Source organism: Erythrolamprus reginae, chromosome 2 (assembly GCF_031021105.1).
Source record: "Erythrolamprus reginae isolate rEryReg1 chromosome 2, rEryReg1.hap1, whole genome shotgun sequence".
Lineage (NCBI taxonomy): Eukaryota > Metazoa > Chordata > Lepidosauria > Squamata > Dipsadidae > Erythrolamprus > Erythrolamprus reginae.
The window spans coordinates 49,300,685-49,325,586 of NC_091951.1; the positions used below are offsets into that span (position 1 = coordinate 49,300,685).

A 24,902-nucleotide genomic window follows, 5' to 3' on the forward strand; every position below is an offset into this window, starting at 1 on the left:
GTTGTTGGTTTATGGAATTCACTTCCAGCAGAGGTCATGGCAGCTGTCAGCCTTGATAGCTTCAAGACAGGATTAGACAGATTCATGGATGCCAAGAGTATCGGTGGCTATTGAAACGGATGTCCATGTGCCGCCTGTATGTTGCTTGAGGCAGGCAGGATTCCCTTGGGTACCATTTGTTGGGGGTCGAGGGAAAGGGAGGGTCTTGCCTTCTCTTTCTGCTCAAGATCTCCATGCACAATTGGTGGGCCACTGTGTGACACAGAATGCTGGACTCGATGGGCTTTGACCTGATTCAGCATGGCTCTTCTTATGTTCTTAAGTGAGCTTTGCCCCATTTTATGACTGTTTTTGCCACAGTTGTTAAGTGAATCCCTGCAGCTGATAAATTAGTAAGCTGGTTGGTAAGTGAATCTGGATTTGCTTGTCAGAGGATCACAAAACATGATCACATGACCCTAGGACAGTGATGCCGAACCTTTTTCTCCTCTGGTGCCGAAAGCCTGTGCACGTGCACTATCGCATATGTGCGAGTGCTCACGCCCATAATTCAATGCCTGGGGAGGCCAGAAACAGCTGGTTCCCCAACTTCTGGTAGGCCCAGTAGGCCCATTTTTCACCCTCCTCAGGCTCCAGTGATTTCCCTGGAGCCTGAGGAGGGCAAAAATGCCTTCTCCCATTCCTCCGGAGGCCCTCCAGAAGCTGAAAATGGCCTCCCAGAGCCTCTGTATGAGCTGAAAATCAGATGGCGGACATGCCCATGTGCGTTGGAACTGAGCTATGGCAACGGTTCACGTGCCAGCAGATATGGCTCCACGTGCCACCTGTGGCACATGTGCCATAGGTTCGCCATCACTGCCCTAGGACATAGCAACAGTCATAAATATGAACCTGTTTACAAGCGTCTGAATTTAGATAACAGTAATAATCATTGGGATGCTGCAAAGGTTGTAACTGTGAAAAATGGTCGTAGGTTATATTTTTCAGTGCTTTCAGACATTTTACAACGGTCACTAAACAAACTGTTGTAAGTTAGGACTAACTGTATTGCATATGAACTTAAAAACTCTACAGTTTAACTATTTTCTGGGAAGATGATGATTTCTAGTCTAGCCTGAAATGCAGAACAGTCTAAGAATGTGTATTTCTACATTCTTGAAGGACTCTAATGCCAGGAAGCCATGAAAGTTTATCATATGATAAAGAGATTATGTGCCTTTTATAGGACAGAAATCAATAAATGGTAAATGAATGAAGTTCAAAAATGTGGTTGTAGGGTCTCTGGGAGAATGCCTCTTCCCACAGCAATAGGACAAGGCAATAGGACAACCAACCCTGAGAATCTTTAGATGTCATCAGCTGTGAAACATCTGTCTAGCTTCATTAAAAATGTAAAATAACCTACATGAGTTTTGGATTTGTTTATCCCTTTGTTTACTGTCTCCTTTCTCTTTGGAAATCTGTTTGGCAATTCATTCCATGTACAGTGGCACCGTTACTTACTAACTTAATTAGTCCCGTGACCTGGTTCTTAAGCAGAAAAGTTTGTAAGAAGAAGCAATTTTTCCCATAGGAATAATGTAAAAGCATTATGTGCGATTGGGGGAACCACAGGGAAGGTGAAGGCCCTGTTTCCTCCCAGGAGATTCCTAGAGAGGCCCCACGGAGGCTTCTCCCCACCTTTTCCTGCCCTGTTTCCTCCCAGGAGATTCCTAGAGAAGCCCCACGGAGGTTTCTCCCTGCCTTTTCCGGTTACAGTTTCGGAGGTCAGGTTTGTAAGTGAGAAGAGGCAAAAAAAATCTTGAAAACCCAGTTCTTATCTAGAACAGTTCGTAAGTAGAGGTGTTCTTAGGTAGAGGTACCACTGTATTGCTATAACCCTGAAGCATAAAATAGTAGCTATCCTAACAAGAGCAGCAGGGACCCACAGAACTCTGTTGTGGCCTAGAGGTGGAGCTCTTGCCTCACAAATCAGGAGGTTGTGAGTTTGATTCTAGGTAGAGGCAGATGTAGGGTCTCCTGCTTGAGCAGAGGGTTGGGCTACATGACCTACAAGGCCCCTTCCAACTTAGTTAATCTGTTAGCAATGTGTTTTCAAGTTGCGTGGAATTGATGTGAGTAAATTTGCATTCATTTTAAATCCTTCCCCCTTCCTAAGTGCTGCAGGCACCGTTCTGCCATGTGCTCAGTGAATGCTTTCACCTCCCACCCCCCTTTTAAATCCCCTCCTTTATCAATATTACAAGATGGATTTATAACATACCGAGAGCTAACATCAAAATGAAAATGAGTTTTCTGCCACTGGAAGAACAGTGTGGTTAATTTGCCTCTAGCTATTGTATCATCTAAGCTTTGCTACAGTAGGAAATAACTTTCTAATGTAGTGTTGTCTACAAAGCTGAATGACATCTGGGTAGCAGAATATAACATAAAAAGTCAAAGCACTAAAGCTGGCAGTAAAATTATGAGCCAAAGAAAAATAAAATAATAGAAATTTGGAGATGTACTAATAACCCTTCTATATCAATCAATTTATAGTGTTTGTTTATTTATTACATTTCTAACTGTCCATCTCATCTGGTATAAGGATAAATAATGCAGCACACTAAAATACTAGTGTGGATCTTTAAAGCTGGGGCAGAATGTAGTCTGGAGGTAGGAAGGGGCTGCTTTCCAGAGGATAAATGGGCAGTGTAGCTTTAAAAATTTGGTTGGCAGGAGAAGCTGTTAAAACAGCTCTTCCCTAGCATTTCCCAGAGTATATTTATAGTCACACAAATAGTTGCTTTAGCCAGGCAAGATTCTGTCTATAGGTGAAGGAATCTGTTCTTAAGTAAGTTATTCTTGATTCTTGACCACCTCTTCCTGATTTCATCTCCCTATTCCAAGAGTTCCCAAAGAATGGGGATGTTATGGGTTCTCCCCAGTGATGAAATCCAATTGTTTTTTTACTGCTGGTTCTGTGGCCGTGGCTTGGTGGGCGTGGCAGAGGAAAGATACTGCAAAATCTCCATTCCCACCCAACTTTGGGGTCAGCCAGAGTTAGTATTTGTTGGTTTTCCAAATTACTCAAGATTTCCACTACTGGTTCTCCAGAACCTGTTAGAACCTACTGGATTTCACTCATGGTTCTGCCATCTAGGGAGTTTTATTTGGCAGGCTCTAAACAGCAAGTCTTTTCTTCCATGGTGAAATTTCTTCCCAAAGAGATTTAAAAGATCGAAGAGGAGAGGAGAGAATTTTTTATTGGCCAAGTGTGATTGGACACACAAGAAATTCATCATTGGTGCACATGCTCTCAGTGTACATAAAAGAAAATATAATTTGTCAATAATCACGAGGTACAACACTTAATGATTATCATAGGGTACAAATAGTTAACAGAGTTATAAGGGACCTTGTACTGCAGGTCATCTAGTCCAACCTCCCTGCCCAAGAAAGAAACCGTACACAATCTCTGAAAAATGGCAGTCCAATCTCTTCTTAAAAAGCTCCAATTATGACACTGCCAAAGCTTCCGAAGGCAAGCTGGTATATTGGTTGATTGTTTCCAATATCAGAAATTTCTCCTTATTTCTAGGTTGAATCTCTCCTTGATCGGTTTCCATCCATTATTCCTTCAGGTACCTTGGAAAATATCTTGGCCACTTTACTCCTATATTTCCAAAGGTCCTTCAAGACCTTGTTATGTCAACAGGTCTGGGGACTGCCAGGGATGAGTGAACTTGTTAGATACTGTTAATATTCCTCTGCTTATTATTTCTTTCTTAGTTTTGTTTATTTATTATTAGGCCACCCCTCTTCTTATAGCTTTTTAATGCTTTTAACAAACGTTATATAACGGTTTATATTTTGCTTGCATTGTTGCATGGCCAGAGATGGGCAGCCATATATATTTGATTAATAATTAAAGGTAATAATAAAAAAGAGAAGATAAACAACAGGTTTTTCCAACCCCTTCATTTTCTTTCCAGCAGTCTGCCTGGCACTATCAGCTGTATTAATGTGCCTATCTACAGTGGAAGGGAGAAATATTATTCAAGAAAAATGTACCTTGCTTTTAAAAATTCGTGCTGAATCGAAAATACGATTAATGCAACAAGGGAACAGAATTGCCAAAGCCATGACAAAATCATATCACACTGCTACTCAGCAGCAACAGTAATGAATGACAAACAGTCATCAAAATCACCCACAACCATCAAGATAGAGCTTGAAACTCAGCCAGATGTCATGAGAAAGTTGCATCAGTGAGATTCTGCATGATTTTTATAATATTGGGTGTCAGGTGGACTCTCAACCTTATCCCCGTGCCATCCCATTGTTTCTACTTCCTCGTCTTTAGTATCTCTTCATTTTACGGAAGTTCATAAGATTTGACCACTTTCACTATCAAACAGGAAGTCAGTGGCCCTTTTAACAATTTGGACTGCCAGACAGGGTTGAAAATGAAAGTATAATTAAAACTTGCAAGAATCAATTTTACAAATCCACCAGGATTATTCTGAAATCCTTAACATTTCCAAAGCTTCTCAATACATTTTTATTCTACATCCCATGGGGAACATATAAGTGAGGCCAGATGTTCTCTTAGTTGCCTGGGTGCAACTTGGATTTATATACTTCAAATGAGGAACTGGCTGTTCCCTGGACCATCTGGGGGATTTATTGATTATATGACTAATCATGTTTCTAGTTTATATGAAATACAGCTTTCCAGTCAAAATACAATCTACTGAGTATCCATACCCTGTTCTTAAGGTAGCTCATATAACTCATAGATTAAATTCCATTTGTAAGAGCTGATATAAATGGAAAGGAAATAATATCTTGTCAAAATCTTTCCACATGTTTCTAGCACTTTTATTTGTACTGATCATTGGAATGAGTATAAAATGCAAATGAAGACCTCCAGCATATTCTAAAGACAAATATGACAGGCGGGAAGCAAATATATTGTTGATAAGGATTTAATTTTCAGGGAAGAGTTCCTCACTATTTTTTTGGTAGCATGTCTATAATTAGTGATGGGCAAATCCAACGGTGTTCGGGTTCGGCAAGTTCGGATGAACTTTATGCAAAATTCGGCCAAACCCGAACCGAACCCAAACTCGAACCCGAACGGGGAATCCCTCCCACGAAGGGATTCCGGGGGTGGAGCTTTGACGTCACCGGCAGGTTGCTAAGGACACCAAAGTAATCACTTCTTGGATTCCATGGAATCCAGGAAGTGATCACCTTGGCGTCTTTAGCAACCTGCCGGTGATGTCAAAGTTCCAAATGCCGAACACAACCCCGAACTTTGCCCGAAGTTTGAAAAAATGTTGGGTTCGTGTTCAGCATACCGAACACCGCAAAATTCGGTACGGACCCGAATTGTGCGGGTTCGGTTCGCCCATCACTATCTATAATAATAATAATAATAATAATAATAATAATAATAAGAAGAAGAAGAAGAAGAAGAAGAAGAAGAAGAAGAACAACAACAACAACAACAACAACAACAACAGAGTTGGAAGGGACCTTGGAGGTCTTCTAATCCAACCCCCTGCTTAGGCAGGAAACCCTACACTACTTGTCCAACATCTTCTTAAAAACTTCCAGTGTTGGAGCATTCACAACTTCTGGAGGCAAGCAGTTCCACTGGTTAATTGTTCGAACCATCAGGAAATTTCTCCTTAGTTCTAAGTTACTTCCCTCCTAGTTTAGTTTCCACCCATTGCTTCTTGTTCTACCCTCAGGTGCTTTGGAGAATAGATTGACTCCTTCTTTTTGGTGGCAATCCCTGAGATATTGGAACACTGCTATCATGTCTCCCCTGATTCTTCGTCTCCTTAAACTAGCCATGCCCAGTTCTTGCAACCGTTCTTCATATGTTTTAGTCTCTAATCCCTAATCATCTTTGTTGCTCTTCTCTGCACTTTTTCTATAGTCTCAACATCCTTTTTGCATCATGGTGACCGAAACTGAATGCAGTATTCCAAGTGTGGCCTTACCAAAGCCTTATAAAGTGGTAGTTACACTTCATGTGATCTTGATTCTATTCCTCTGTTAATGCAGCCTAGAACTGTGTGGGCCTTTTTGGCAGCTGCTGCACACTGCTGGCTCATATTTAAATGGTTATCCACTAGGACTCCAAGATCCCTCTCACAGTTACTACTGTTGAGCAATGTACAACAGTTGAGCGTATTCTGTATCTGTGCGTTTTGTTTTTGTTGCGTAAATGTAGAATGCTCTTCCAGAATTTCCTTTCTAAAGTGGACAATTCATTTAAAATAGGATGTATACTATATTTTCAGCACAAAATTATTATTATTATTATTATTATTATTATTATTATTATTATTATTATTAATTAGATTTGTATACCGCCCCTCTCCGAAGACTCGGGGCGGCTCACAACAGTAATAAAACAGTATAACAATGGAACAAATCTAATAATAGAAACATATAAAAACCCCAATAATTAAAAACCATACAGCACATACACACCAAACATGAAATATAAAAGCCTGGGGGAGATGTCTTAGTTCCCCCATCCCTTGCGATACAGGTGGAGAAGATCTTATTCAAAAAGAATGAATAAAATGAATGAGAGCCAGTGTGGGGTAGTGATTAAGATGTTGGATTGGAACCATGGAGATACAGGTTCAAATCCCCCCCCCCCAACTATGAAGGCAAGGGCTAGTTAGTTTTCACAGCCCAACCTACTTCACAGCGTGTGGAATTCTGTTGCGCTGTGGATTTCAACTCCTATGAATTCTTCATGCTGGCTGAAGATTTCTGACAGTTGAAGTCTACCCATCTTAAAGTCAATAAGGTTGATAAACACTGCTCTATGCAATGTCTAGTGTCATCACAATTATAACTCATACTAATTCTATAAAGTTACCCACTATCAGAGCCCTTCACTGGATAATGAAGGCTATGCTGTATTTTCAAGGAGATGTTCCAATCAGAGAGGTAACAGCTCATAACTTCCTAAAGTACAATTGTTCTTCCATACTAATTAGAAATTGTCATGCGTTGAATTAAGGTTTAGAAATTATGAACAATCAATGAATGAGGCAAGAGTACCATAAATTTCAAGATTCTTTCTATTATGGCTTTTAAGACTATCAGGACATACTTGCAACAATCTTTATGGCACACTATTACAAAGTTCTTAGTGTTATACATAGGCATGAAGTAAAACTTTGATTTACTGTGGCACTAATACAATTAATTTAATATGCATTGGACAAATTTCCACGGTAATTTGTCTAATTTGTGTAATGACATCATGCAAATAAAAATTGTCGTGAGGACATACTCTCTGAATTTTTCTCTCAGGCAATCAGGAATAAAGCAAATCCTTGAAAGAAAAAGAATAAACAAGATTGAGCATGAAAAGAACAAAAAAGAAATAGATTACAATTGAATAGAGATTTTAAAATATCACAGTTGGTTACAGTTTTCTAATATTACCATTAATTAGTTTTACATAGTTAAGTGTTTTGTATATATTACATTAGAAGACCAAGAATCACATTAAACTAGAAAGGAATGCCAAGCAACATGGTAAATGGAATATAAATCACTGAAAAATGAAAAAAAAAAGGAATAAAGCAGAATCCTCTTTTCATGTGATCTAATAAATTAAGGTTCACTGTACGGCTAAATATATTACTGTAATGGAATATATTAATGGAACAATTCATAAATCTAAAAAAAATTATACAGTTTAAAGTTCTATTTTATGACCAGTTTCCATCATAGATCCTATAAAGAGTACTTTAGATATTACTACCTATATTAATTACTTTTTCAAGTTTTATAAGCTGTAAATTGATTGTTTTACACTCATGTTCGGTATAAAATATTTTACTGTAAACTGTTTAGTTCTGCTATTTATAACAAGCTCTGACTGTCCTTTTTAACCACAGTTCTCTTTCCAAGAATGATTCTATTGACAATTGAAAATCTTTAAAACACGATTGCTCCAATTAAAATAAACAGAAAGATCACTTTCTAAATCCACTATTTAAAACAGACGCGCAGTCAAGGCCCATGCCTATTACTAGGCAGGTATTTAAATCCAGTGAAATCTGTGAAGTTTCTATGAGGACTACATGTAGTCCTTGACAACCAACAAAATATGAGCCAGCAATATGCAGCGGCAGCCAAAAAATCCAATGCAATCCTAAATTGAATTAAGAGAGGGATACAATCTAGGACAGTGATGGTGAACGTATAGCACGGGTGCCACAAGTGTAAAGTGACCAGATTTTAACATTGGTAAAGAGGGACACTATTGAGCAGGGGGGGGGGACTTAGTAAAAAAAAATATCTTTCTTTTTTTTCCTCTCTCCCTCCCTCCCTTCCTCTCTCTTTCTCTCCCCCTGCTTCCCCCCTTTTCTCTCTTTCTTCCATCCTCTTTCTCTCTCTCTGTCCCTCTTTCTTTCTCTCTTCCTTCCTCTTTTCTCTCTCTCTTCCTCTCTCTTTATCTCTCTTCCTCCCTCCCATTCTCTCTATTTCTTTTCCTCCCTCCCTCTATCTCTTTCTTTCTCACTTTCTTTCTCTCCCTCTCTTTTTTCTCTCTTTCTCCCTCTCTCTTTCTCTTTCTTTCTCTCTCTCTCCCTCCTTTCCTCCCTCTCGCTCTTTCTTCCTCACTCTTCCTTCCTCTTCTCCCCTCCCTCCTCTTTCTCCATAAGGGCCTCCCCCCCCATGAACCCAGCCCTCTCCACGGAGCTCAGTAGACACTCCGGATCCTGGAAGAGAGACCCAAAGGCAGCCTGGTCTGGCCTCCCCCCCCTTCTTTTCTGCTCTTTGGGCCAGACCCTTCAGTGGGAGGCTCCTTCCTCCCGGGCGCCCCCGGCTCCCCCCCACCTGGGCCAAAGGGTGGGGGACAAACGGGGGATGAGGGGAGTATCCTGCCTCATGCCTCCAAGCACATTCAGGTGGGCACCGCCAGCTCCAAGGCGAAGGACTGCAATGATGCTTTGGTTTCTCTTCAGATCGTATAAATCTTTCGCCTTTACTATCAGTATAGATGAAAGTTTTAAGTTTCTAAACTTGAGTTAGAGTTTAGGTTTTGTCGTTTTGAATTTGTTCATCCTTTTATCAATGATTCATAATGTTATTTTATAAGTTTGTGGGATAGTTGTTTGGGTGAAGGGTAAAAGGATTGTGTGGAATATGGGATTTTGACCTGATTGAAGAACATCAAAGGAATATGAAAGGAATATAGACTAAGTCCAATATTTCTTTCTCGACTTTACAAAATGGGGACAAGAAATGCATTCTAGGGGGCATTAACCTATCGATATAGTGATTTCTTGCACCACGCAAGGGGGATGTATTTGTCAAAAGATACAATGGAACGTCACGTTCCAGTTGAATTGCTGAGTTTTGTTTTAGTCTTCCAGGAAAATGGACTCAATGTTACCGTACACAGTTCTTGACAGGAAAATCAACAAGGCATCCACAGACCGTGTGACAATGAAAGCTGACAAGCAGAGGTAGAGAGAGGAGTAAAATATCATCATTTAACATTCCCTTTGAAAAATAAGATCCGCTTGTTACACAGTGGTCTTGTTTTTTTAATCCCTCCTCTTTTTTTCCCCTTAATGTTCTGTTTTGTTATAGTGACTCAGAGTTAAATGCCATGACATTTAAATCAGGGGGGGAAAAAACAAGAAGGAAACATTGCAGCATACGGCAATCAAAAAAAGAAATTTGAGAAATGTGTGCCAAAAATATTACAAATCCACCCCTTTCCCCCCACCACCCTTGCATTATTACGTCAAGTTACTTTGATCTTAGTTTCTTAGTTACAGACCGGATTGCAGTAATGGATTTATGGATGAAGGGCAACTCCCTGGCTGTTCTATGTCTTTGGGCATTTGCATAGCTAGAATAAACTTCTTTGCATGCAATCATTTCTTGAGATAATTTTAATCAATGTCTTTCGTGAGCTGAATTACCCCCTATGGGGTATGGATAACTCATCCTCCTTGTTTTTTTTTCTCTTTTCCTCCCTTTTTTTCTTCCTAGACACAAGCTATTATGCATCCCATGGAATGCAAAAATCACAAATGAAGAAGTCCCAGGCTGAGTCTCAACCAAAATATTGCTCGAAGCCAAGGATATCATACTTTGGCTATGTCAGACAAGCAAAATTTGGTCATGCTGGAGAGATTGGCAGAAAAATGAGCAGGGGCTGCTCCGTGGTGTTCCCGTTGGCTGGACACCATAAAAGATGACACAGGGTGTCAAGCTGATGCAGAAGCTGGTGATAAATTAACAGCTTGGCACACTATCTATAGAAGACCTGGGAGGTGTGGTTTCATGGAGCCACAAAGCATTCTTCTGAGGGTTCAAGGACATCCTATGATCACCCACCAGGGTGGAAGCAAAGAAAGGATTAGCCATGCTGGCACAATCTGAGAGGCCAACGTGACAAGTTTGTGGGTAGTGGGGACAAGGGATGTGAACTTTCACCTCCCTGTGTCAGGATGGCTCCAGAAATAAATTGGAACTTTAAGAAGTACTTTGACTCGGACTCTGATTTAGTTCAGATGTTACCTGGAACCTTGACACAGAGATGATCATGGTGGATCTGAAGGAGGTGGTGTGAGGCATGGAGGAGCATGGGGAATGCTTATGGCCAAGGGTTGGACATAACTGATTGGCTAATCATGATGACCAAGACAAAAGCAGTGGAGAATGTGGTGTGGCTGAACTTTAGCTTTGTTACAACTTTTATAGCTCCTTGGGCAGCTCAAACTGCCCAAGGAGTTGCTGATTCAGTTCTACAGAGGAATCATTGAGTCTGTCATCTGCACTTCTAGAACTGTCTGGTTGGGTTCTGCAACCCAATAAAACAGACACAGAGGATAATCAGAACTGAAGAAAAAACAATTGCTACCAATCTGCCTTTCATTGAAGACCTGTATACTGCATAAATAAAAAAGAGGGCCCTGAAAATGTTTACTGACCCCTTGCATCCTGGACATAAATTGTTTCAATTCCTAACCTCAAAACGACAGTTTAGAGCACTGTACATCAAGACCACTAGACACAAGAACATTTTTTCCACTGCTATCCCTCTGCTAAACAAATACCACTTCTGCATGTTTGACCACTGTCAAACTATTCACTAAGGCTACATTACTATTATTATTAGTCTTATCATTCCTATCACCCACCTCCTCCCACTTATGATTGTATGACTGTAACTTGTTGCATGTATCCTTACTATTTATATTTATTTATTTATTTATTTATTATTTGGATTTGTATGCCGCCCCTCTCCGAAGACTCGGGGCGGCTCACAACAAGTGAAACAATCATAATAATCGAATTAATTAAAATATTTAAAAATTTAAGAAAAACCCCATATACTAACAGATACACACACAAGCATACCATGTATAAATTAAACGTGCCCAGGGGAGATGTTTAATTTCCCCATGCCTGACGGCAAAGGTGGGTCTTAAGGAGTTTACGGAAGGCAGGAAGAGTAGGGGCAGTTCTAATCTCCAGGGGGAGTTGGTTCCAGAGAGCCGGTGCCACCACAGAGAAGGCTCTTCCCCTGGGACCCGCCAACCGACATTGTTTAGTTGATGGGACCCGGAGAAGGCCCACTCTGTGGGACCTAATCGGTCGCTGGGATTCGTGCGGCAGGAGGCTGTCTCGGAGATATTCTGGTCCGATGCCATGAAGGGCTTTAAAGGTCATAACCAACACTTTGAATTGTGACCGGAAATTGATCGGCAGCCAATGCAGACTGCGGAGTGATGGTGAAACATGGGCATAACTAGGTAAACCCATGACTGCTCTCGCAGCTGCATTCTGCACGATCTGAAGTTTCCGAACACTTTTCAAAGGTAGCCCCATGTAGAGAGCATTACAGTAGTCGAACCTCGAGGTGATGAGAGCATGAGTGACTGTGAGCAATGAGTCCCGGTCCAGATAGGGCCGCAACTGGTGCACCAGGCGAACCTGGGCAAACGCCCCCCTCGCCACAAGTTGCGGACCCTCTCTGAGGGGGTCAATAATTCCCCCCCAGGGTAATGGACGGACAGATGGGATTGTCCTTGGGAGGCAGAACCCACAGCCACTCCGTCTTATCCGGGTTGAGTTTGAGTCTGTTGACATCCATCCAGGCCCCAACAGCCTCCAGGCAGCGGCACATCACTTCCATATCAATATTGATTGTTTCCTAATTGCTTATTTGTACCCTGAAGTGTTGCACCTCACAATTCTTGACAAATGTATCTTTTTTTAAAAAAAATGTACACTGAAAACATATGCACCAAAGACAAATCCCTTGCGTATCTAATCACATTTGGCCAATAAAGAATTCTGTTCTATATGGAAACATAAAATATTTCTCCAAGAAAAGCTCTACCTGTTCCATATGCAGTTCTGGGAACAGATTTTTGGCAAAAAAGTTCTTCTGACCCAAGCTTGATGCCACATGCTTGGACCTTGTCATGCAATCCTTTAGAAACTGATTTTAATCACCTCCTGAGTACCAATCTTTCACCACATAAGGTAAAAAACCAAATGAAGGCAGGATATCTAAACGTTCTCCAAGATTCAGTCTTATGTTGTGTGACCCGGACTATTTTCTTAATCTAAGGCAGTGTTGTGGTTGGCTCTGGCCCAGCTCCTGCCCCAGGGAATGTGGAGGTGGAGGCAGGGGAAACGTCAACATGTCCTAGGCCTGTTTGGTTACCGGCAGAGTCAGGGAGTGCAGTTTCCTCGAACGAAGAAGAAAGTCGGGGTGACTTGGAAGAGGGGGGCTTGGCACACAGCCCAGGAAGCCAATCACCATTATCTTCGGTCGATTCGGATGAGGAAGTGTTAGACCCACGCAGGCGCAGAGTTATGCATCGAAGGGACCAATTGAGGAAATATTACAGGAGATAAGAGAGGCCACCTGTGTTTGGGTGGGGCTCCAGTAATTAGAGCTGCTGCTATAAATAGCAGCATGCTTGTTTGGCCATTGTGGAAGATTATCTGATCGCAGTTCTTCAGGATTGTACCTCGCTGTGTCTGAACTTTGTTTGTGGATTTTTCACGCCTTTGACACCAAAACAGAGTAAAGTGTGTGTGTGTTTCACTTCGTGGGAAGAAGGAGGGCTGTGATGTTTCTTCACAGCTACTAGCTAAATATTTAAGGACTGATTAAGGGACTTGTACACCCAACAAGGTTGTTTTGGGGAAGAGTGCTCTTTGCAATAGAAAAAGGGTGCTTTGTTTCTTTTGAATTTTGTGATAAAGGACATTGTTTTGAATTTTCAAACGTATGTGTGTCTGAAATTTGTACCCATGAATTTTCAGGAGGCTTCTACCAGAGAGCCCGGCAGAACAGGCAGTAGAACCATTACTGTGGAGTCCCTGGTGTTCTCTAAACTTTACTGTTTTTTGCAGGCATTTCATTAACCAACTACGTAACATCATCAGTGCTACAAAAGAATGGGGTTTGCTCTCTGTTTATATAAAAGTGGCTGGCCCTGTCAGTGTTGGTGGGAGCATTCTTTATTAGGCTGCTGTTTACTGTTATTTTGTTTGCCTGCCTTGGTAGTTCCTGAGTTAGGGTAATGTTTACTGCTTGGTTGTTGCTACAAATATCCTCTCCTATTAGAGTCATTACCTTGTGCATCAAAGAGTACTGTACTTATATTGCATTGTGACAAGCTGATTAGCAAATCTTTTTCTACAGATGAGAGGGGAAAAAAACAATTTCAGGGCTTATAAACTGGTGTCACGTCAAATGCTAGCTAGGAATTGTGAGAGATATCATAGATACAGGAATATTCTAAACTTTAGAACGTAATGGTAGATTTTGATAATGTAGGTGTTACAAGAAACGTGATTTTGGGGTGATGGTGAGGAGCTTTGCTTGTTTAGCCAATTTTAGTTCTGAGTTGAATCTATTTGTTTCATTGCTTTTCACTGCCTCACAGTCTTTTAAGGCTCTTTCTCCCAAGAAAACAAAGAGCAACAGAAACATGCGTGCATACTTGCAACAGATGGCAGTGCAGTGAAACATTAAATCCAATTTGGATACCCGAATCATACTATGCATATTTTACAGATAAATAAAGTTCTATGACTTTTCCTGGGAATTCTAGCCTTGGGATTGACATCCTGAAGACCGAGGTTGCAGCAAAAATCTCATCTATGTAGAGAACTTTTTAAATATATATAAAAGAAGAATTAGTATCACACTAACTCAGCATAGAAACATAGAAACATCGAAGATTGACAGCAGAAAAAGACCTCATGGTCCATCTCGTCTGCCCTTATACTATTTCTTGTATTTTATCTTAGGATAGATATATTTTTATCCCAGGCATGTTTAAATTCAGTTACTGTGGATTTACCAACCACGTCTGCTGGAAGTTTGTTCCAAGCATCTACTACTCTTTCTGTAAAATAATATTTTCTCACATTGCTTCTGATCTTTCCCCCAATTAACCTCAGATTGTGCCACCTTGTACTTGACGAGACCAGAATAGAATTCTTTAATTGGCCAAGCGTGATTAGACACATAAGGGATTTGTCTCTGGTGCATAAGCTCTCAGTATAGATAAAAGCAACAATGTAATAAATCATAAGACACAATCATAAATCATAAGATACAACGGACAAAGTGATAGTCATATGAGATGCCAACAGAAGGTAATAGGAAAGGTGAGAAGAATAATAGTAATACAGTCGTACTACGTGGGTAAATGTTTATAGGCCTAAGACAGTGCTGTGGGAATTATGTGTTTTAACAGTGTGATGGCCTGGAGGGGAAAAATATATTTCTTTCTAGGTATTTTGGCATGCAATGGCCTATAGCGATGTCCTGAGGGGAGAAGTTGAAACAGTTTATGTCCAGGATGTGAGGGGTCTGTAGATATTTTCTCAACACTCTTTGTGGCTCTTACAGTAAACAAGTCCTCAATGGAAGGCAGGCTGGTTGGGATCGTTTTTTCTGCAATCCTAACTATCCTTTGAAGTAGTCCATTTAAACTTACAATAAACAACCTCCCCCCCCCCCTCAAAAGGAGCTTATGATACAGATTTGAAGGTCTAATAACCTCAATCTATGGCCACATGAATGCATTTTGGGTGCAATATCCAACATCTTCTTAAAAACTTCCAGTGTTGGAGCATTCACAACTTCTGGAGGCAAGCTGTTCCACTGATGAATTGTTCTGACTGTCAGGTAATTTCTCCTTAGCTCTAAGTTTCTAATATAACAACAACAACAACCATAACAACAACAACAACAGCACATAATCTGCAATTATATCTTATCTTGTTTGAAGAGAGGCACTGTATAAGGGTTTATTTAGACTAAATACTTCCTTTTTTATTTTCATTTTTTATTTTTCAGAGTTTATTTATACAGTACATCTAAATCCACACTTTTAGATTAGGAGTTTGGTGTGTTTTGTTTTTAACACCGAAGTCATCAAAACAATAAAGGTCTGTTGATTAAAAGTGACAATAAGTATGCAAAAAAAAATCATTTCAAATCCCAGTTTGTTGATTAGGAGTATCACTCAATTTACCACAGATTAGAACCATCAAATAAAATAGAGGTTTCTCTTCAGTATAATTGGATTAAATATTCATAAATAATAATGCACACTTAATTTTTGATTATTAAAAGGAGATAAATGGCTAGATGTAAATTATTTCTTGAAAGAATGGGGTGAAATTTGTAGTCATGGCCAACCTTACTGAGAATACTGCTGTGTTTGCTTAGAAACAGCCGGCCGGTTAAAGCCGTGCGATTGGCGTCCCTATCCAAGGTTCTGATAGGGCGCGTTCCATAGTTACTTTGTAAGCGGGAAAGCTACTGTGTATTTGATTGGTTCCTGCCTCAGCCAGGGCTTGCTATATAACTCTGTGTGTATTGTTTGATTCTCTAAGCCTGTACCTGCCTGTCTGGCATGCATTCTGTATTAAAGCCATCTGTTAACTAAGGCCTCCTCTGTTTTACTGGCGACGAGGATTCTCGCCATTTCTTCCTGAATTCTATGCTTGGACTCTGTACGTAAGTGAAAATGTCGGTGCAGCTTACTTTCGCCCCTTTCAATCCCCAAGGGGAGACATGGGAGTCCTATGTTGCCCGTTTTGATTGTTTTCTAATCTCCAACGGGTACACTGAAATTTCCCGAGACAGGAAAAGGTCGTATTTCCTCGGGTTTTGTGGCCCCGAGATGTTCGAAACTGCCCGAGCATTGTTTGCCCCTACTTCAATCCACGATGTATCTTGGGAAGACTTTTTAAAAACCTTGCAGGATCATTATGCCCCGGCTCCATCTCGGTGTGCGAGGCGCTATAAATTTTACCAGTGGAACCAGGCTGAGGGGGAGTCTATAAATGACTATGTGGCTGCCCTGCGCCGTGCGGCACTGTATTGCGAGTTTGCTGACCTGAACGACTACCTCCTAGACAGGCTTGTAATTGGGGTGAGAGACGGTCGACTTAAACGGCGTCTCCTGGCCATTAGGGATTTGACATTCCAAGCGGCGCTGGCGGAGGCTCGTGCGTTTGAGCTGTCAATGCAGTCGCTGGCAGCCATGGACAGCACCGTTAATATCACCCGAAAGACTACAGTTTCCACTGATAAGGCCACCGTTCTTCCTGAAGAGGATGGCAGTCATGAAGCAGAGGAGGAGGAGGTGTGCAAATTGGCAGTGAATAGGAACCGAGACGCTCCTGTTACCCGTCCCAGGCCACCCCAGTCACCTTGTCAGGGCTGTGGGGGCAATCATCTGAGGTCCTCCTGTCCTTCCCGTGATGCCGTGTGTTGGCATTGTGGTGCCAAAGGGCACCTTTCCAGGGTTTGCCGTTCCCGCAGAGTTTCCACAGCCGCTGCCCGTGAGCAACGGGAGCCCCAGAGCTTCGTTCCCCAATGGCAGAAGAAATTCCCTTCGAGCCGGCGTGAGGATTGCAACGCTATTTATAGTCGGCCACGTTCGGCTACCACTTTTGTGAAAGAGATGTCTAATTCAGCGGAAAAGATCTCGTTGGAGGTCCAGTTGGGCACTTCGAGGTGCCCAATGCAAGTGGACACTGGATCTGCCCATTCCTTAATTTCGTGGGCAACCTTGAAGCGCTGTTTCCCAACTATCAGCAGAGGTCGCCTGTCTCCATGTGCTGTGCAATTGAAAGACTATCAAGGGACTCCAATTCCTATTTTGGGGGAGGGCCGTTTTCCAGTCCGTTTCAAAACGTTTGTGGGCAAGTTGCCTCTTATTGTAATTAATGGGCCTTTCTCCAATCTTTTAGGACTGGACTGGTTCAAGGCTTTGGGACTCTCTGTGACTGGGGTAAATACTGTCTGTGATATGGGAAGGTTTGAGGTTCTGGCACGAGAATTTCCAACAGTATTTGATGGTCAGTTGGGCTGTTATACGGGAACCCCGATTGCATTCGGTTTAAACCCACAAGAACCGGCGGTTCGTTTAAAAGCCCGCCGAGTGCCCATTCCCCTCCGGCCTAAAGTGGATGAGGAACTGGACAGGCTGATTGCCCAGGGGGTGCTAGAACCGGTGGATCAGGCAAAATGGGAAACCCCGGTGGTCATTGCATTTAAGGGGGATGGGGGAATTAGGCTGTGTGGGGACTACAAGTGTTCCATTAACAAAGCGTTGGCACACCACTCATATCCGTTGCCAGTGGTGCAACAGCTGCTGCACACCCTGGGAAAGGGTCGGGTGTTCGCGAAGCTGGATTTATCTCAGGCTTATCAGCAGCTTCCCGTTGACCCCCTGGCTGCAGAAGTGCAGTCAATCATCACCCATCGGGGGGTTTTCAAGTGTCACCGTTTACAATTTGGGGTCTCTATTGCCCCAGGACTATTCCAGGGCCTGATGGAAAGGTTGCTATATGGGCTCGAAGGAACGGTGCCATATTTTGATGACGTCCTGGTGTCGGGGAGTTCCACTGACGAGTTGATGGCACGAGTAAGGAAGGTTTTGTCCAAGTTCAGGGACGCGGGGCTTAAGCTAAAGGAAAAGAAATGTGTTTTCGGTGTCCCACGGGTGGAATTCCTGGGCTTTATTGTTGATGGGGAGGGAATTCACCCCACCCCTGAAAAGACACGGGCGATTAGGGATGCCCCCAGGCCACGTTCCAAGGCTGAGCTGCAAGCCTTTTTAGGACTTTTAAATTTTTACGCAGTATTCATCCCGCATAAGGCGTCGGTGGCCGAACCTCTGCACCGGCTTTTGGACAAGCACTCAAACTGGCACTGGGGAGGAAGGGAGGAATCGGCATTTAATGGGGTCAAGGACATACTATTGTCCAACAATGTGCTGGCCCAATACTCTCCAGGTTTACCTTTAATCTTGACCTGTGACGCTTCACAACATGGGGTGGGCGCTGTCCTCAGTCACAGGCTGCCAAATGGAGCCGAAGCCCCTCTGGCATTTTTCTCTCGCACATTGGCTCCAGCTGAAAGAAATTATGGACATATCGACAAGGAGGCGCTGGCACTTATTGCTGGGGTCAAGCGGTTCCACGATTACTTATATGGGAGACAGTTCGAATTGGTCACAGACCACCAACCACTGCTGGGGCTTTTATCAGGCAGCCGTCAGAGTCCGGTAGTCCTGTCACCCAGGATGTCACGCTGGATCGTCTTTCTAGCGAACTACAATTATACATTAACCTATAAACCAGGACGCCACATAGCACAGCCGATGCCCTGAGCAGATGTCCGCTGCCTGATGTTCTCGTCGACCCTGCTCCGGCGTGCTCCGTGTTTGCTCTATCTGAAAGTACAATTCCTATCTCGGGAACCGAAGTGGCTGGAGTAACTGGACGAGATGCCATTCTGTCCCAAGTAAGGCAATGGGTGTTAAGAGGATGGCCAGCCACAGCCCCAGCTGACGTTTTTGTCCCATTTTTTAGGTGTCAGTCAGAGTTCTCTGTAGAGAAGGGGGTGGTGCTGCGAGGAAGCAGGGTGGTAATTCCGGAAACCTTGCGCAGCCAGGTGCTGGCATTATTGCACAGAGGTCACCCTGGCATAGTGCGCATGAAGAGCTTAGCTCGGGACTATGTTTGGTGGCCTGGGTTGGATAAGGCGGTGGAGCTAAGAGTTGCTGGATGTGCAGCTTGCCAGGAAAGTCGCCCTTTCCCTCCTCGAGCCGAGCCGCTGGCATGGGAGCCGCCAGCTGGACCCTGGGCTCGTATACACATTGACTTAGCTGGTCCCTTTATGGGACAGACCTTCCTGATTGTCGTGGATGCCCATTCGAAATGGGTAGAGGTTGTCCTGCTCAGATCTACCTGCGCTCAAGCTGTCATAGATGCCCTACTGACTTTATTTGCCACTCATGGGTTCCCCGACCTTCTCGTTTCGGACAACGGTCCCCAGTTCACAGCGGTGCAGTTTGAGTCATTCTTGGCATCTGCTGGCATCAGACATGCGTTAAGCTCGCCTTGACATCCGGCCAGTAATGGCCAGGCGGAACGGGCAGTTCGGTCTGTAAAAGACGCCCTTAAAAGGATGCCACAAGGTTTGTGGCAGGAAAGGCTAGCAGATTTGTTGTTAGCGCAACACTCCACCCCCTGTGTGGCCACGGGTAAAACCCCAGCCAAACTCTTGATGGGTCGCAAGCTCCGCATCATTCTTGACAGACTGCACCCATGGTACTCTCAAACAGTGCAGTGGCCAGTAACCCCAACCAGGCAGGTAAAAATTGGAAACACTGTTTTTGTCAGGGCTTACTCAGGAGGTCGGAATTGGGAAAGGGGAACTGTAAGGAGAGAGCTGGGGCCTCGATCTTTTGAAATCGAACTTGAAGACGGAAGGGTTTGGAAGAGGCATTTAGACCAGATCCGGATTGACAGGGCGAGCGATCTCCAAAGGGGAGGAGATGGGGAGCAGTCTGGATCGTTTCTCAGTCCGTTCCAGCTGCCCGTAAGATTGTCAGGGGAAGACGCCGCCTCAGAATCATTAAGGGGTGAGGAAGTTCGGGATTCAGAAGAGGGAGTGCAAGAATCAAATTTGGAGAGGATTTCCGAGCAGGCGGGCATGCCTCGGCGCTCTGAGAGAGTGCGCTACAAACCGGCATATTTAAAGGACTATGTATGTGTCAATCAAGGGGTTAGGAGTGCTGTGTTTGCTTAGAAACAGCCGGCCGGTTAAAGCCGTGCGATTGGCGTCCCTACCCAAGGTTCTGATAGGGCGCGTTCCATAGTTACTTTGTAAGCGGGAAAGCTACTGTGTATTTGATTGGTTCCTGCCTCAGCCAGGGCTTGCTATATAACTCTGTGTGTATTGTTTGATTCTCTAAGCCTGTACCTGCCTGTCTGGCATGCATTCTGTATTAAAGCCATCTGTTAACTAAGGCCTCCTCTGTTTTAAATACCATGATAAATTTAATAAAGAACTGCTCGGCAGTTCTTTTCACCCAGGGAAAGAAATCTAGTAAATAGCAGTGAATATTTGATACATTTCTCTTTATATATTTCCTAAACACTGTATTTTGATGATTTTTCAATGTGTTTCCGTTTTTTGGTCCACCCCCCGTACCTCAACCCAAGAAGCTGTGTAATTCATGAAACCTAGTAAAAATAATTAATCATTATTAGTAGTTAGATCCATCACTCAGAAAACTTTACCCTTTTCTCTTCAATTCTGTCCAAATTTTCCCAATTCATTTTGAAATTAAAAGTTAATTTGAGGAAAACTCTAATGAAAGTAATACACACATAGGATTTCACGGACAGCCTTTAATCCAAAAATGATTGAACCAACTATAACTTGTCTAGATGTGCTTATTTGTCATCTTATCAAGGCTCTGTTTGAGATATAATCCATTAATATTAGCATTAACATTTACATTTTAAAATATGACAAGATGCACTATCTTTAACTTATGATCTCTCAAGTCAACAGCAACACATACTGGATTCTTGTCAGACAACAAGAGTCAAGATCACATGTAATTCCCAGTTCAGAAGGTTTATTGCTGAAGCCTCTGCACAAGAATCTGGTCATCTAATAATCAGCACTAAATTGGCACAAATGGAATTCCTGGATGGCTGGACTTCAGGGATGGCTGGACTTGAAGTATTTGTGGACACTTAACAATTCTCGGCTAAATTCTCTTTGGACTCCACACACACACACACACACACACACACACAGATTTTGTATGTTCTTCTCCTACAAGTCCACATTTTAAGGATAGAGTGAACCTTGAGCTATTCACCCAATGATAGTTCAGATTTATTCATGATGCTTGTTATGGGCTTCATACTCTGTATTTTCACTGAACCATGGTGCTGAAGGTGGCTAACAACCTAAAAATAATTCAACAATATACCAAAGGTTCTTTTTCAAGAGGCAACTGGACTTTCTGGTTTTTCTTTGAAGACATTTTGCTTCTCAACCAAAAAGCTTCTTCAGTTCTGGCTGGCTGGTGGGGAATTGTACTGGCGCCCTCTAATGATGAACCAGCCTAGAATATTTAACAGTTAAAGAGACAGTACGATTTTACAGTGATAGTACAAGTTTAAAGTGATAGTACAAGTTTACAATGGCAAACCCTAACAAACATGTACCCTATACTAACAGGAATGGAAGTATTTATTTTTCCTAGAATGTCATTGAGGCCTCCAGGTGCATTCTAAAAAGAATGCAAACGACCATCTGTCTGCAAGGAGTATAAATCGTTGCATTCTCCATCACTCATTCAGCCAGAGCTGAAGAAGCTTCTTGGATGAGAAGCAAAACATCTTCAAAGAAAAAACAGAAAGTCCAATTGCCTCTTGAAAAATTACCTTTGGGACAACCATGACCTGGATGATTGAGAATCTCCTTAGACAAATCAGCAATGTAATTAAAGTCCAAATTCAAAACCCAGCTAAAACACATTTATTAAGCAATAACAAAGCCTAACCTCCTTCCAATTTCTGTAGTGCAAATCCATTGCTTGTAGATGACAGCCCTGTCTAACAAAATGTTTTGACCTGATAACAGAAAAGCAATAAGCCTGTCTTCCCTTACTAGGATATTTCACCACCAAGAAAGCCTGCCCATTACATTGCTATCAAACACATCTCTCAGGTGTTATTTCAAAGAGAAAGCTTTCTCTTGAAGATCTTAATACCCTGGTAAGCATGTCAGACAGAAGTGAGAGCTTCAGCCTGGGTTCAGCTCAAAACCTAAGCAGGGGGCAGGAAGACAAGCCTTGGATTTGATGTTGGAGGAATGGAAAATGGTAGAAATTAATTCAGACATACTGTAGAGCAGAGGTCTTCAAACTTGGCAACTTTACGACTTGTGGACTTCAACTCCCAGAATTCTCCAGCCAACTGGAGACGTTTGAGGACCCTGCTACCAACAAAGGGGATATTTATGCAAATAATTAATATATTCTAGTGTACATTGGTTTTATCTTCACAATAGATGAGTATCTTAATTACACCCCAAGCTTACAATCTAAGAAACATTTATTTACAGAGCTTCCTTGGAAGTTCCTTAACCATTTTAATCCCCCATTCTTGTTCACACTGTTGTAACATGTAATCACTGGACTTTGTTATGTTAATGCTTTTAATTCCTCCTCCCTTATCTTAGGTTTACTAGGAGAATTTGTATCACCCTTAGCTTCTTCCAGATGGGCAGCTTTTTTTAAAAAATAATATTTTATTTCTGTGCTATCTCCTGGGTACAAGCACATGGAGCATGTGTGATCACATAATCAAATCTACTTCTAAAGCCACAGTAATTTATTGGATCCTTTTGGGAGGTCTGATAAGCCTAACTAGGGTAAAAGTATATTAAAGGCAGATGTGTGATTTAAAGGCTGCTTGTATGTAGGAAGTTAGCCCCCACCCCTCTCCTAGAAGAATGAAATATTCTAGGAAATATTAAAAAGGCAGAATATTATATCTCCCTGGATAAGAAAAAGAGAAACATGCTCTTTGGAAAGCAGCTCCCATCTTTGTTAACATCCCCAGAATGATTGGTGCCAACCTGTCTACAAGACAAAAGTCTGGGCTAGTTTATCTACATAACAAAAGACTTTCAACCTCAGGACATGATAGGATTAGCCTTCACTCAAGATCCAAAGCTTCAAGATAGCTTCAAGGCAGCATTAGACAGAATAACTTCAAGGCAGGATTAGACAGATTCATGGATGCCAAGTGTATCAGTGGTTATTAAAATGGATGCCCATGTGCCACCTCTATGTTGTTGAGGCAGGCAGGACTCCCTTGAGTACCATTTGTTGGGGGTCGAGGGAAAGGGAGGGTTTTGCCCTCTCTTTCTGCTCAAGATCCCCATGTAAAATTGGTGGGCCACTGTGTGACACAGAATGCTGGACTTGATGGGCTTTGGCCTGATTCACCATGGCTCTTCTTATGTTCTATGTTCTTATGTTTAAACCAGGACAAAACCACTAAGGCATAATAGGAATTGCCTAACACCCTTTCAGAATACATGCATCTTCATTACATCACCCAGCACTGTTCAACCAAGCTTGACTTAGAAAACCTACAAGCTATGACCCCTACAGCAGCCAATAGCATGCCACAGGAACAGGAAGTTCAAAGTCAAAGCCCAAGACAGGGTATAGAACTCTCTCTCTCTGTCTCTCAGCCATGTGCTTAAATTCCCAGGACCTCAAACCATGTGGTCCTGTTCATCATTAAACCATCTTTCCAAACCGCCTCTGTGTTTCCAGTGTCTTTCTCCCCACTTGGAACTGAACCCAGATGGCCATTTCTTCCAACATGCATAAGACAGGAATCGATTCATGGTATAACCCTAACTCACAGATTTAATGATAAATATGATTTCTCTCAGTGGGACTGTTAATGCTCCTTCACTGAAAGTAGTCAAGTAAAAGTTGGGCAACCATTTGTTGCAACAGGTGCAATTCCAGATTTCTGTAGGGCCCTGAATAGCAGCTTATTGGGACCAGAACTACTAAGTTTGCTTTTTGTAATTTTCTATTTCTATAATTTTAACTCTAGCACAGTGCATTTCGAAGGCTCCTTTCAAAGGGAATAAATCTAATGCTTTCACATGCAGATGATATACTATTACTTTTGTGCTATTAAAGAGAATTTGGGAGTGCGGCATAAGCATTTGTTCAGTATGCTCATCCATGCCTTCTGGATTTGAACCCAGAACTTTCCTTCTAACAGGAGAAGTGTTGAGAATATATTTTTCCATTGGGGAAGAATTCCCAAAGGCCATATGTGACCTGGTGTAGTTTTACTTGTTATAAGATTATTTAAGAGTTCTGTAAATTAAAACCTTCAAATAGTACTTTTTGCCTGTATTTTTTTAAAAACGTATCAGCTATAAACATGAAGCAAGCCATCATGAAGGATCATAAATGCAGATAAAGATGTCGCTGCTTTGTTTTGGGTGAAGCAGAAATGGATTTCTTTTACAGAGGGAAAAAAAGTTCCATTTTGTGGAAAGGCTGAGAAAATGTGCATTGTTTCTCACAAAATTTAGTAGCTTTGCTAAAACTCATATACCTTGACTTCTTAATTGTTTGTGTTTATTCATACTCTAGTTGTGTCCAGTAGAGCTTGTCTTGCTGTTACTTCCCTATGTATTCCATAAACTAATTGGTATATATAACTTACTTCACACAGTCTGCTCTGCCAGATTTCCTATGCATTAGTCTAATTAAGGGAAGCTCAATAATTATCTTTCTAATAGCATAATGGGCTATAAAGAACTCTGCAGATTGAGCTTCTAGCTAAGCAGATCCTCACAACAGGATCAGAAATCCTATTTTAGGGCCACACACCAGGAGCAGGTGATACCAGTTTATATTTATCTCAGAAAGTTATTGTGCTATGCACAGGGAAAAATCTAACAAAAGGAGATGAATTTAATTTTCTCCACCCCAGGAGGCTATTTA

General features: G+C 42.1%; 1 protein-coding gene across 2 annotated transcripts in view; it reads right to left on the reverse strand.

Moving 5' to 3' along the window:
- The window catches only part of FHIT (fragile histidine triad diadenosine triphosphatase), a 1,178,051-nt gene that overhangs the window by 20,996 nt on the left and 1,132,153 nt on the right, over positions 1–24,902 (reverse strand). The window contains exon 6 of one of the 2 annotated variants that reach the window (XM_070735726.1): positions 7,313–7,354. The exons of the other annotated variant lie outside the window; for it this stretch is intronic. Within the exon in view, the coding sequence (XP_070591827.1) occupies positions 7,337–7,354 (18 nt within the window). The 3' untranslated portion in view covers positions 7,313–7,336. Of the gene's footprint in view, positions 1–7,312; positions 7,355–24,902 lie in introns of those variants that run through there. 2 annotated transcript variants of the gene reach the window in all.